The following is a 13,453-nucleotide window of genomic DNA, read 5'->3' on the forward strand; positions in this document are numbered from 1 at the left end:
GCCCCTGTTGGGTCGACCGTGTTTCACCTGAGTCCTCCTGGAGCAGCTGCAGGTGCATGTGGGCAGGGCAGGAGGAGCCGGGCAGCGGGGCGGCTCCGGGGCTTTCTGCCTCAAGACCTCTGGCCCCCGCTGCCCGCGCCCAGTTGCCCGCCCAGCTCGTAGCCAGGAGCCGCGGGGACCGGGTGCAACCGAGTCGGGGGGAAGGTTTGGGGAGGGCAGCGCGGGGGGCGTGGCCAGTGCGGCGGGGGCGGGGCTGAGTCACGTTGCGGGGCGGGGCCAGCGCGGAGGGGGCGGGGCTCGGGCCGGGTTTGAATCCCCGGCGGCGGCGCGGGGCGGTCGCGGACCGTGAGTCAGCATCGGCGGCGGCCCCAGCGCGTGGCAGCCCTGCGTCGCCAAGGTGCGGGTCTCGTTACTTGGCGCTCAGGAGCGGCCCCTCCCCTAGGTGCGCCCCCCAGGTGCGTCCCCCGCGTCCCGGAGCCGGGTGTGACAGCCGCGGGGTAGGCCCGGGCTTCTCAGAGGCCCGGAGCGAGGCGAAGGCGCCGCCTTTTCGGAACCTGCCTCTGCCGGGCGCTCGCCGGTTCCTAGCGCGGGCTCGGGCCGCCTGCGTCCCCTAGCGAGGCGGGGTCGGTGCCCCGAGGGAGGGCAGGGGAGTGGAGCGGAGCGGGGCAGGGGAGCGGAGTGGAGCGGGTCAGGAATGCGGAGCGGGGCAGGAGAGGGCACGGGAACGGGGCAGGGGAGGGCACGGGAACGGGGCAGGGGAGGGCCGACCCTCTGCGTCCTGGCCTGGCCCGCCTGCACTCAGCCTGCGTGGTACGGGGATTTCCCTGGCGTCGGGGGCTCCCCCGCCCTGTCCTGAGTTCCGAGCAGTCTGTAGCTTGTCCTCGCGTGTCCCTGACCCCGGGGGACCGCGGCGCCTTGAATGTGCTGTGTCACGGCAGAGCCAGGCTGTGTCGCCGTGACTCAGCGGGGCCGGTGGTTTCCTAACGCCCGGGGCTGAGGCAGCCTGGTCTGACCCAGCTGTACTCGCTTACGTGACCAGCTTCACCTAGATTTTGCCTTTGCACAAGGGTCAGCTGTTTCTTTGAGAATGTTTCAGAAGATCTGTGTCTAACCTTGGAACAGTGAGGTGAGGTGGGGGAGAAGCTGCGGGCGAGAAAGTGGGCCAGGACGGTGCAGCAGCCGTCTCCCCCCCTAGATTTCTGGGAGTGAGCCCTAGATAGCACCCTAGGGGTGGTGGAGCCCCCTGGGACCCTCCTCGGTGTCCTCTTTGGAGCAGGGGCATTTGGCTCTGAAGCAGGGCCGGAGTGTCTCGGGGGCACCCACACGCTCCCCGAACGTCCCCTCTCCAGGCAGCTTCCCGGGCTTCAGCGCAGGTGACTTGGCTGAGGTGGGTGGCGGCTGACGCCCTCTGAGCTGAGTGCGAGCCTAGTTTGTCGGGTGAGCGTTGAAGGCAGCTTAGCCCCTCCACATGCTGTGCGCTCTGCACCTGGTGGGTGAAGCCTCTGCTGACGTAGCGCAGAGCCTGGTGCGATCACCCCACTCCAACGGGAGAAAAGGCGCTTCCCTTCCTGTCCCCCAACTTCTTTGCATCTTTGATTTTCATGAGGAATTTCTGGATCTCTGCCAGGTGTGAGGGGCGGTGAGCTCTGAAGGGGCTGCTATATCCTGATCCCGGGACTTGGGTGCAGAGGGCAGGTCCAGGTTCCCGAGCCTGGCTGACCTGACCATGGGCAAACGGCTTGGCCCTGCCCGTCATCAAGCCCCAGTTTGGGAGCACGAGGGGGCTGTGGGCAGGCCGGCGGGTTGGGGGGTCGGTGCCTGTACTCAAGTGAGTCTGTCCAGGGCCCTGAATGGTTCAGGCTGACACCTGCAAGGATGCGGTGGAGGGCATTCCACGCAGAGCTTGGAGGTCGAGCAGCTTTCTGGGGACTGGTGGGGCTGATCTTACTGAACGGAAGGCACGGCCAGGCTGAGCCTGCAGTGGCACGACAGGTTAGGAGCCCGGCAAAGGACCCATTGGGAAGCGGTGACTGGCACGCGCAAGGGCGCAAGCTCCCTCTTTTCTTGCAAGCCAGGACTCAGGACGCGATGAAGCTTTTCTTGGTAGGAAGGTCACTGTTGCGATGCACGAAGGCAGGCTGCGCATGGGCCTCTGGGGGTGGGTTGAGCAAGCAGCCCCTGAGGAAGGGATCCTGCAGTGCCAGCTTCCAGGAGCCCCTGCACACGTGGTGTCTGGGAAGGGCCTGCAGTGGGGGCATGGGAACGAGCAAGGGATCCTTTGCCAGGGAGGAGGAAGGGCTGTGGCCCCTGCTGGGGGACATCCAGGACGTCTGGGCTTTGGGGCTGCAGAGCCACTGTGTTGGGCAGGTCCAGGCCACAGGAGAGGCTGCCAGCCCTCAAGGAGGAGGGTGGGCACGGGGGTGGGCCTGGGAGGGAAGCTGGTGCCTGTGACCACAGGCAGTTCAGGGCACAGGCGCAGGGCTGGAGGGAAAGGCCCGGGGTAACAGTGGACAGAGTGAGTGGTGAGGAGGCCCCAGAAAACAGCTGTAGGGGGAGTGGAGGCAGAGGGGGGGTCTCCTTCCTGAGGGAGAACTCAGGGAGGGAGGATTGTGCACAGCAGGGGGCAGATCTGTTGGTCCAGTCTTGAGGGCCCTGGGGAGGATGGGCAGGACCAACAGGGGCATCTTGTAGGTGGACCCCCGTGTCCTGGGTTGAATTGTGTCCCCTGAAAGTTGCATTTGAGGCTGGGCATGGTGGCTCACGCCTGTAATCCCAGCACTTCGGCAGACGAGGCAGGCGGATCACCTGAGGTCGGGAGTTCATGACCAGCCTGACCAACATAGAGAAAACCTGTCTCTACTAAAAATACAAAATTAGCTGGGGGTGGAGTAGTCCCAGCTGCTCGGGAGGCTGAGGCAGGAGAACAGCTTGAACCTGGGAGGCGGAGGGTGCAGTGAGCTGAGATCACGTCATTGCACTCCAGCCTGGGTGACAGAGCAAGACTCTGTCTCGGTTGGGGGGCTCGGTGGGGGCGAGGAGATGCACCTGAACCCCAGGCCTCGTACCTGGGTACGTGGCGTTTCGTGGAAACACGGCAGGTTCTCTTATCCCAGGGTCTGCTGTCCTCTGCCTCAGTGGCTGCTGCAAGGTCTGGGTTCAGGACAGCAGCATATGCCGCATGTGATTGCTCAGGTAACTTTCATTACTGTGCGGTGCTGAAATCTGTCTGTGTTACAGTTAATCTTGTTAATCTCTTACTGGGCTTGACGTGCAGATGAGGTCATTCGTGTAGGAAAAAGTCTGGTATATAGGGGTTCTGTGCTATCCGCAGTGTCAGGCGTCCATGGGGGGTCTTGGAATGTATCCCCCCTGCTACAGATCGCAGGGTGCTACTGCAGGGTCCTCATAACCAGGTTAAAATGAGGCCGGTAGGGTGGGACTCTGAGCCAGTGACCAGTCTCCTTATAAGAAGAAACTTGGACAGACACTCGGAAGAGATGGCCCCCAGAGCAGAGGCAGACACTGGAGCCACGCGGCTGCCAGCCGTGAAGGAGGATGGACGCCAGGAGGAGGGGAAGACCCTAGTCCTGGAGGGAGGAGGGAGGAGGAGGAGTGCACCCCAGCCTTGGAGGGGGGAGGGAAGAGGAGCGCCCCAGCCCTGGAAAGAGGGAGGAGGAGTGCCCCAGCCCTGGAGGGAGGAGGGAGGAGGAGCGTGCCCCAGCCCTGGAGGGAGGGGGGAGGGGGGAGGAGGAGTGTGTCCCAGCCCTGGAGGGAGGAGGGAAGAGGCCCTGCCCACTGCGGATCTGACTTTCAGCCTTGGAGCCACCTGTCCGAGGCTACTCAGTGCGTGGTCCTCTGCCACTGCCTCCAGTGTCTCGGCTGGGTGCTTCTCAGCATGACTTCAGTCAGGCTTTGAGGTTGTGCCCTCTACGGCCATGGCCTGAGGACATCAAGCGGATGACGGGGACTGGGAGGGCTGGCCCACCCTGCAGGCCAGGGTGGATGTCCGCTCGGGGGCGCCACTGTCCTGTGAGTGGGAAGGAGAGGAGTGAATGGCTCTGGATGCCACTGGCCCAAGGCCTGCCTTTGGCTCCGCTGATGAGCATCCTTGAGGGCTGAGGCATTCGCGGATGCTACTGTGGGTTCCTGGTCCCCAGGGGGTCTTGGCCTGGCTGCCCCCATCCCCAACCTGTTACTCTAGTTTCTGGATAAGACCTTCGGAAGTCCCTAAAAGCTTCACTTGAATGGTGTCTCCGTGGGAGCGGAGACCACTCCTGCATGCATCATGCGCTGTCCCGGACACCCCAGGGGGTCACGTTCTCTGCCCCGGGCCCTGCTGCCTCTGTGACGGGACGGGGAAGGACAGTGTTGTCAGGTGGCGCCACAGCCCAGCCTCCGCGCCCCGGAAATTCCCTCACAGCTGGCGTGTGGATGAGGGTTGAGTCTGGGTTGTGCTGTGCGGTGGAGTGGGGTGGGGGTGGCCTCTGCCTTGTAGCCTCTGGAGTCCACCGTCCACCCCCGAGCCAGGCTCCTCTCCCACCTGCTGCTCTGGGTGGTGGAGCACGGTCTCCACACAGTGTGGCTGCTGAGTGAGGCCAGATTCGGGGTGAAGTTCAGAGGCCCAGACCTGCCGGGCTGCGCTGCATCCACACCAGCCTGTGCCTGTGCAGCGATGGGCTGTGCATCGCTGGGGCCACCACCGTGGCACGAGGATGTTCTGGCTGCTCCTGCGATGCTCGGAGTGTGTGGCCGCCGAGCACCAGGCCTCGGGCAAGGGGCCACCCGCCACCCTGTGGTTGCTCTCATGGTCCCTGTGGCGATGACTGGTGCCAGCTGCTTCCAGGGAGGAGAAGTGGAGGCCTGGGTGAAGGGGTGAGGTGCAGGCAGGCCATGTGCTGAGGCTGGGCCCCACAACTGCGTTCCCGACACATCTCGTGTGTGGCTAGGGCCGCGTTTTTGTTTTTTTGTTTTTTTTTTTTTTTTTTGAGATGGAGTCTCGCTCTTTCACCCAGGCTGGAGTGCAGTGGCGCGATCTCGGCTCACTGCAGGCTCCGCCCCCGGGGTTCACGCCATTCTCCTGCCTCAGCCTCCTGCGTAGCTGGGACTACAGGCGCCCGCCACCTCGCCCAGCTAATTTTTTTTGTATTTTTAGTAGAGACGGGGTTTTACCGTGTTAGCCAGGATGGTCTCGATCTCCTGACCTCGTGATCCGCCCGCCTCGGCCTCCCAAAGTGCTGGGATTACAGGAGTGAGCCACCGCGCCCGGCCAAGACCGCGTTCTCCTTAGAAGTCACCTTCCTGCCTTTCCTGCTGATTATGCTGAAAATGTCTGGAAAGGCCCCAGCTGTCTTCCCCGGCATAGTGGGGTTTTGTCCCTCTGCGGCCCCTTGGCTGCCGAGTCCATGTTTCTCCAGCCGTTTCCTGGGACGCCCCCTGTGTGGTGAACCTGCTGTCACCCTGACATGGCCACCAGGTCCTGACAGCCCTGCCTGGCTCAGCCAGCTGCACGCTGGGTGGGGTGGGGTGTGGGGAGTCAGGCCACAGGAGGTCTGTGAGGGCGGGACTCGATGTCGGGTAGGTGGGGCAGTGACCGCCTCTTCGCTTCTTCTGGGCCCCACCTTGTCTGAACCGAGCACCAGGCAGGGGCTGGCCAGGCTGGAGGTTCCCGGCGCGCCAACCCCCACGGTCGTTCTGACAGGTGTCCCCCGGGTGCAGTTGCCTGGGGCTGTGGAGGGACCATCCGTCCCAGGTGAGAACAGGAGGAAGGGGGTGTGGGGCCCTTCAGGGACAGGCAGGGGTGGCTTTGCGTGTCTCAGAGCAGGCCTCAGCAGCACACTGTCCAGTACCAGGCATCAGTGGGGGTCCAAGAACTTGCAGCCAACAGGGATGACAGGGCAGGGCCACCCAGGAGAGACCCCACACAGCGCACGTGGGAGAGTGGACACCAAAGGCGCGCAGCGGTGAGGGTGGCTGGGCAGCAGTCCCTGTGCGGTGTGCTCCACACTGCTGAGGTCTCTGTGCAGTGTTGGCCACGACACTGGGCTGGGCTGGGGAGACGGCGCCGGCCCACACGGTGTATCCCAGAGCTCCTGCAGCCGCCGCAGTCCCCTGGCCTGCCCCAAGTGGTACGTGGGTTCTCAGATCCCAGATCACCCCTCACCCCCAACCCAACCTCTGTGCAGTGGCTGCGGGAGTTCGAGACGCGCTGTGGCTTCAGGGGCAGGTGGCCTGAGCTCAGCCTCCTCGTGATGGCTTCCTAATTCTAGGAAGGGGCCCTGGGGTCACTGCTTGCCATTCAGGGTCGGGGGTGGGGACTTGGGAGGGAAGGGCCCGTGCAGGAGGGCAGCCCCATGGCCTGCAGGGGATGGCTGGGGACAGCCTTGGAAGGCAGGGCTGGCTGGGTGAGGCCACTCCGAGGGGGGTCCTTCCCACTCACTCTTGAGCCTTGGGAGTTGAGGATTTGAGGTCTTGGTGCTCGGCATGAAATTGCACGTGAACACCTGCTCCTTGAAATCACCGTCACGGAAAGTTTTTTCTTTTCTTTTGAGACGGAGTCTCGCTCTGTCCCCGAGGCTGGAGTGCAGTGGCGCGATCTCCGCTCACTGCAAGCTCCGCCTCCTGGGTTCACGCCATTCTCCTGCATCAGCCTCCCGAGTAGCTGGGACCACAGGCGCCCACCACCACGCCCGGCTAATTTTTTGTATTTTTTTTTAGTAGAGACGGGGTTTCACCGTGTTAGCCAGGATGGTCTCGATCTCCTGACCTCGTGACCCGCCCGCCTCGGCCTCCCAGAGTGCTGGGATGACCAGCATGAGCCACCGCGCCTGGCCGTGGAAAGTTTTTTAAACAGTCGAGTGTGCACACGTAGACAGATGGTAACATACACTTAGGTATTTAAACTCCGAGGGGCAGCCAGCAGCGTGTCAGAGGCGAGGACCCAGCTGCTGGGCCGTGGTGCGGGGCGTCCCACCTGAGCACGCTCCTTCTGCCGGAGGAACAGCCAAGCCTTCCCACTGCCTGCGGGGGGCTGCGAGGACGGGCTGGGGGTGTCCTTCCCGGGCTCCCCCAGCAACTCCCACGCCTTCTGCCCTTGGTCTCACTCTAAGCCCAGGCAGGACGGTCGTTATCCTCAGCTAGGCTTCCTGAGCTCTGCAGCACTGGGTGGGCTGTGGATGATGGGGGGCTCTGTTGACAGGTTCTGCATTAGACCTGCATCTTAGCAATGTGAATATTGCATCCCTAGAGAAGGACCTGGAAGAGCAAGACGGCCACGACCTGGGACCAGCAGGTGAGGGTGGGGAGGACCTGCGGCCCTGCTCCTCCAGCCGCTGAACAGCTAAGTGCTGTGGCAGGAGGATCGCTTGAGCCCGGGGAGGTCCAGGCTGCAGTGAGCTGAGGTTGCACCACTGCACTGCTGCCTGGGCCACAGGGCAAGACCCCATCTCTGGTTTTCGGGGCGGGAGGATCCCCTTCTGGTGATACCTCCTCCTCTCCCTGGCTGCCTCTCCCCTTCCCTCCCCTGCGCATGGACTCCTCAGCGTCTCCCTCCTGCCTGCCCACTTCTTCAGAAGAGGCCTGCCCACTTCTTCAGTTGACCTTTGTCCCAGCAAAGTGGCCCCGCAGAGACAGGCGGGGCTTTTCCTGAAAGTGTTGATGGTCCCCGAAAGACAAATGTATTCAAATTGTAGACAAAAGATCGACATCCATACAAATACATCTTTTTTTTTGAGACGGAGTCTCGTTCTGTCACCCAGGCTGGAGTGCAGTGGTGCGATCTCGGCTCGCTGCAAGCTCCGCCTCCCGGGTGGTTCACGCCATTCTCCTGCCTCAGCCTCCCGAGTAACTGGGACTACAGGCGCCCGCCACCGCACCCGGCTAATTTTTTGTATTTTTAATAGAGACGGTTTCACCGTGTTAGCCAGGATGGTCTCGATCTCCTGACGTCGTGATCCGCCTGCCTTTGCCTCCCAAAGTGCTGGGATTACAGGCGTGAGCCACCTCGTCCGGCCCCATACAAATGTATCTTAACATTCTATACAACATCTTTCTCTTCAGCCTAAAAGTGTTTTCTTTCTGCTTTTAAAAGAAAGTAAACCATTTCAGGGGGCCTGGACAAGTGCTGGGAGGATGGTGCCAGTGACTCAGTTGGCCGGCCGGGTCTGGTGGGTGTCCGGCCTCTGGGGGGGCCCACGTTAAACCCCGTGTCCCCACCTCTGGTTGGACTCCCTGTGAGCCCATGGCTTGCCCAGCTGTGTGGGACATGGTCACTGGAGGCGCCGTGGCTCCACACCCATAGACGGTGGCGGCTGGCCTGGCCCCCATATTCCCATCCCCCATATCCCCCCCCCCCCACCACCACCTGCTGGGTCTGTCTTCCGTGGCTGCCTTCCACCCGTGGCAGATATTTGAGCAGAGGCCCAGCGGTACTCCCTTCGCTGACTGGTCCGCCCCCGCCAGGTCCCAGGTCGCTGGCCGGCTCTGCGCCTGTCGCCATCCCCGGCTCCCTGCCCCGAGCACCATCGCTACACTCGCCATCCTCCGCGTCCACCTCGCCGCTCAGTTCGCTGTCCCAGCCCCTCCCAGGGCCCGTGGGCTCCTCGGCCATGACACCTCCCCAGCAGCCGCCACCCCTGCGTTCAGAGTCGGGCGCACTGGGCTCTGCAGCCTCATCCTACAGCCCCCTAGGTGAGTGCCGGCTCCCTCCATGCCGGCGTTGCCGTGAAGCCTCCGTGGGGCTCCCTGCCAGATGCCGTCCTGACTGAGGGGCCTCACACGGAACCTTGTGCCCTATCCATGGTGGCAAACCCCATGGCCTGCTGCTCATGGTTCCCCCACCCTGCAGACTGAGTCTCGCTCCGTTGCCCAGGCTGGACTGCACTGGTATGATCTCGGCTCACCGCAAGCTCCGCCTCCCAGGTTCAAGCAATTCTCCTGCCTCAGCCACCCGAGTAGCTGGGATTACAGGCGCGCGCCAGCCACCACCCCCAGCTAGTTTTTGTAATTTTAGGAGAGACAGCGTTTCACCATGTTGGCCGGGCTGGTCTTAAACTCCTGACCTCGTGATCTGCCCACCTCGGCTTCCCAAAGTGGGATGACAGGCGTGAGCCACTGCGCCTGGCTCTTTGTTATGTTGTAAAAGAACTAACATTTGGCCGGACACGGGCTCACGCCTGTCATCCCAGCACTTTGAGAGGCCGAGGTGAGCAGATCACCTGAGGTCCAGAGTTCGAGACGAGCCTGATCAACATGGAGAAACCCCATCTCTACTAAAAATACAAAATTAGCTGGGCATGGTGGCGCATGCCTGTAATCCCAGCTACTTGGGAGGCTGAGGCAGGAGAATTGCTTGAACCCGGGAGGCAGAGGTTGCAGTGAGCCAAGATTGTGCCATTACGCTCCAGCCTGGGCAACAAGAGTGATACTCCATCTCAAAAAAAAAAAAGGGAAGAAAAAGGCCCGGCAAGGTGGCTCATGCCTGTCATCCCAGCACTTTGGGAGGCTGAGATGGGCGGATCACGAGGTCAGGAGATCGAGACCATCCTGGGCAACATGGTGAAACCCCGTCTCTACTAAAAATACAAAAATTAGCCGGGCGTGGTGGCACATACCTGTAATCTCAGCTACTCGGGAGGCTAAGGCAGGAGAATTGCTTGAACCCGGGCGTCGGAGGTTGCAGTGAGTTAAGATTGCGCCACTGCACTCCAGTCCAGCCTGGCGATAGAGCGAGACTCCATCTCAAAACAAACAAACAAACAAACCTAACACTTTGGGCCAACATGGTGGCTCAAGCCTGTAATCCCAGCACTTTGGGAGGCCGAGGTGAGCGGATCACTTGAGGCCAGGGGTTCAAGACCAGCCTAGGCACCTTAGTGACACTCCTGACTCTACAAAAAAAAATACAGAATTTTAAAAGTTTTTTTTTAAAACAAAGTCTCACTGTTGTCCAGGCTCCAGCAATCTTGGCTCACTGCAGCCTCTGCCTTCCGGGTTAAAATGATTGTCATGTCTCAGCCTCCCGAGTAGCTGGGATCACAGGCACCTGCTACCACACCAGGCTAATTTTTGTATTTTTAGTAGAGATGGGGTATCACCGTGTTAGCCAGGCTAGTGTCAAATTCCTGACCTCAAGTGATCTGCCTGCCTCGACCTCCCAAAGTGCTGGGATGAGAGGCCTGTTTTTTTTAAGTAACATTTAAACCATCTCAGTCACATTGGCATATCTCACACACATTGGCAGCCACCACATGGACACAGCTTTGTAGGGTCTTTGAGAGTCTCGGTGTGTGAGGGGTTCTTCGGGGTGGAGTCTGAGAACCACTGCCCCTCCCACCTCGTGGTGTGGTCCCAGGAACTCGAATTTAATTCCTCTCTGTTCAGACTCCTCAGGTGGCCAGGAAGGCATAGATCTGGTGGGGAGAGCGGCCGGGGCAGGTGTCATGTCAGCGCCTCTTCCTGAGCCTGGTGGGGTCCAGGAGTGGGGCAAGGGGCAGGCGTGGCTGCAGCCCTGCTGTCAGGGCAGGTGAGCCCCAGAGGGTGCCCGCGTAGCGGTGGGGCCTCGCGCATAGCACCCACCAATCCCACCAGGCGGCGAGCACAGCGGGGCTGGGCCGTCATCGACCCTTTCACACTCAGGTTTGAACGGTGTCCCCGGGAGCATCTGGGACTTTGTTTCCGGCAGCTTCTCCCCCAGCCCCTCCCCTATCCTGAGTGCGGGCCCCCCATCCTCTTCGAGTGCAAGTCCAAACGGAGCTGAGCTGGCCCGGGTCAGGCGGCAGCTGGACGAGGCCAAGAGGAAGATCCGGCAGTGGGAGGAGTCCTGGCAGCAGGTGAAGCAGGTGAGTGTGTGGGGAGCCAGACAGGTGAGGAGGAGGGAGGGCTGCCGGGGACTGAGGTGAGCATGTGGGGGTGAGATGGGAGGGGAGGGAGGGCCGAGGGGGATTCAGGTGAGCGTGTGGGGGTGAGACAGGAGGGGAGGGAGGACCTCAGGTGGCACAGGTGAGGTGGGAGGGGCTGAGATGGGCCCTGGCCGTCTCCTGCATGGGCCCTGGGTTTCAGGTCTGCGATGCCTGGCAGCGAGAGGCACAGGAGGCCAAGGAACGTGCCCGCGTGGCCGACAGCGACCGGCAGCTGGCGCTGCAGAAGAAGGAGGAGGTGGAGGCGCAGGTGAAGCAGCTGCAGGAGGAGCTGGAGGGCCTGGGCGTAGCCTCCACACTGCCGGGGCTGCGGGGCTGTGGGGACATCGGCACCATTCCCCTGCCGAAGCTGCACTCGCTGCAGAGTCAGCTGCGCCTGGACCTGGAAGCGGTGGACGGCGTGAGTCCTGCTCTGGGCAGGGTGAGGGGCCAGCCTGCCTGCAGGGCTGCTGTCCCTGGCTGGTGCAGTGTCCCCTTCCTCCCTTGCCCCAGGGTCCCCATCCTCCCTCGCCCCAGGGTCCCCTTCCTCCCTCGCCCCAGGGTCCCCTTCCTCCCTCGCCCCAGGGTCCCCTTCCTCCCTCGCCCCAGGGTCCCCTTCCTCCCTCGCCCCAGGGTCCCCTTCCTCCCTCGCCCCAGGGTCCCCTTCCTCCCTCGCCCCAGGGTCCCCTTGCTCCCTCGCCCCAGGGTCCCCTTGCTCCCTCGCCCCAGGGTCCCCTTGCTCCCTCGCCCCAGGGTCCCCTTGCTCCCTCGCCCCAGGGTCCCCTTCCTCCCTCGCCCCAGGGTCTGCTCCAGGCCTAGGGAGGAGACAGTACCCCGCTCCAGCACAGCCCCCTGTGGCCTCCTTGCCTGTCTCCCTGGGAGCTGCCTGTCCTGTCAGGCTGGCCCTTGCCCTTTCACCCCTCCCTCTTGTCAGCGAATGCCACGCTGCACCCTCCACAGGGAAGGTGGCCCCATCCCTCCCTGTTCACAGCTGCAACCCTCACACACGCCCCCTCCACTTCAGCGTGCCCCTCCTCACCTCGCCTGCTAAGGGTGGGCTATTGGCCTGGTTGCTGTAGGACAGAGGGTCCTGCGTAGCCCACATCCTGGGCACCCAGCCACCAGGGCCCTCAGGGGCCTGGCCTGTGGCCACTGCCGTGTCTGTGGTGGCCCCAGGAGGCCGTTCTCTGCCCAGGGCTCTTAAGACAGAGTATCCCCCCCGACCCCACAGCTGCCTTCTCCCTCAGGTGGCCCTGGCTGGGCCGTCTCCCTGACCCTGTCCCTGTAGCTGGTGGCCAGGCGGCCTGAGATGCTGAGTCTTGCCTGGAAGGCCCTCTGGCTCTGCAGCTGGCCCAGCCTGGGCCTGCTGACCGCGTCACCGTTCTGGCCCTGCAGGTGATCTTCCAGCTCCGCGCCAAGCAGTGTGTGGCCTGCCGGGAGCGGGCCCACGGTGCCGTCCTGCAGCCCTGCCAGCACCACGTCCTGTGTGAGCCGTGTGCGGCCACCGCACCTGAGTGCCCCTACTGCAAGGGCCAGCCCCTGCAGTGGTGACCTCAGTGGGGACAGCCACCTCCTGCTGGGTACCCTGGCTCCAGCGCTCGTGACCATGGACACGTCGTCACTCACTTCTGGTGCCACCGACGTGAGGACCGAGGCTGGGAGCCCCTGCCCGCACTCGGCCCTACAGCCCTTCCTGTTACATGTTATCATGACGCTGGGAGCCCCGCCCGCGCTTGGCCTGACAGCCTTTCCTGTCACACGTTATCACCTGTCTAGTCCTCCCGACGGTTTCAAGGTATTTTCCTCAAAAACCTTAAATGCAAACCCAGAGCCCGCCTGCCTGTCCTCGAGGGGCCTGGTGCCTCGGGGTCCACGCGGCGCTGTCGTCACAGCAGTTTGTGGTCCTGACACTAATGTGACTAGGCCACTGGGAGCTGGGGTCTTTCCAAGCACTTTGTAAAGCAAGGAATTTAGTTAGAGGTTATAAATTGCTCTAAGCTGCTTTCTATGTTGTTTTTAATATGCGATAATATGAAGCTTTATATGTGTACTGTGAACTTAAATATTTCATATCAGTTTATTGTCAATTCATAGTATGCTAAATATATTAGATTTCATATTCTGAAACTAGTACTTATTAAATGAGCGTTTATCTAGTAGTAAGACCTAGGATTTTTACATTTTCCAATTAAGTGCGAATAGTATTTATAAGCAGAGTGATTATGGATTGAGATGTTTTTAACTTGATGGAAGGAGCTAGTTTTCCTGAGCCTGTGTGTGCACAAGGCACTGGGGTTTGATATTCTAGCCTCGTGACGTGGGAGCAGGAGAGCTCCGTCCTGCATTGCTGTGATCCGTGGCCGGTTTTTCTATGCGCCTGTGCCTTGAAAAACAGGTGAAGGAACATCATTGCTTTTGTTTTCTCCCTTAAACCTCTGAAAGCTTGATACAAAAAATGCAGCAGAGGGGATCAGACGTCAGAGGTTTTAGAATTACTTTTTTAAGCAGCTGTCTTCTGGCTGGGCGCCGTGGCTCACGCCTGTGATCCCAGCACTTTGGGA

The 13,453-nt window shown here is 61.6% G+C and overlaps 1 protein-coding gene across 8 annotated transcripts in view; it reads left to right on the plus strand.

Moving 5' to 3' along the window:
* The window catches only part of UNKL (unk like zinc finger), a 47,607-nt gene that overhangs the window by 32,087 nt on the left and 2,067 nt on the right, over window positions 1–13,453 (plus strand). For 2 of the 8 annotated variants that reach the window (XM_030798749.1, XM_030798751.1), the window contains 5 exons: window positions 7,196–7,288; window positions 8,458–8,685; window positions 10,633–10,835; window positions 11,056–11,313; window positions 12,288–13,019. In XM_030798749.1, the coding sequence (XP_030654609.1) occupies window positions 7,196–7,288; window positions 8,458–8,685; window positions 10,633–10,835; window positions 11,056–11,313; window positions 12,288–12,443 (938 nt within the window). In that variant the 3' untranslated portion in view covers window positions 12,444–13,019. Of the gene's footprint in view, window positions 1–307; window positions 398–455; window positions 1,127–7,195; window positions 7,289–8,457; window positions 8,686–10,632; window positions 10,892–10,943; window positions 11,028–11,055; window positions 11,314–12,287; window positions 13,020–13,453 lie in introns of those variants that run through there. The other 6 variants (XM_030798755.1, XM_030798754.1, XR_004026779.1 and 3 more) reach the window with 6 other exon arrangements.

This window comes from Nomascus leucogenys, chromosome 18 (genome assembly GCF_006542625.1).
Source record: "Nomascus leucogenys isolate Asia chromosome 18, Asia_NLE_v1, whole genome shotgun sequence".
In the NCBI taxonomy this organism is placed as follows: Eukaryota; Metazoa; Chordata; class Mammalia; order Primates; family Hylobatidae; genus Nomascus; species Nomascus leucogenys.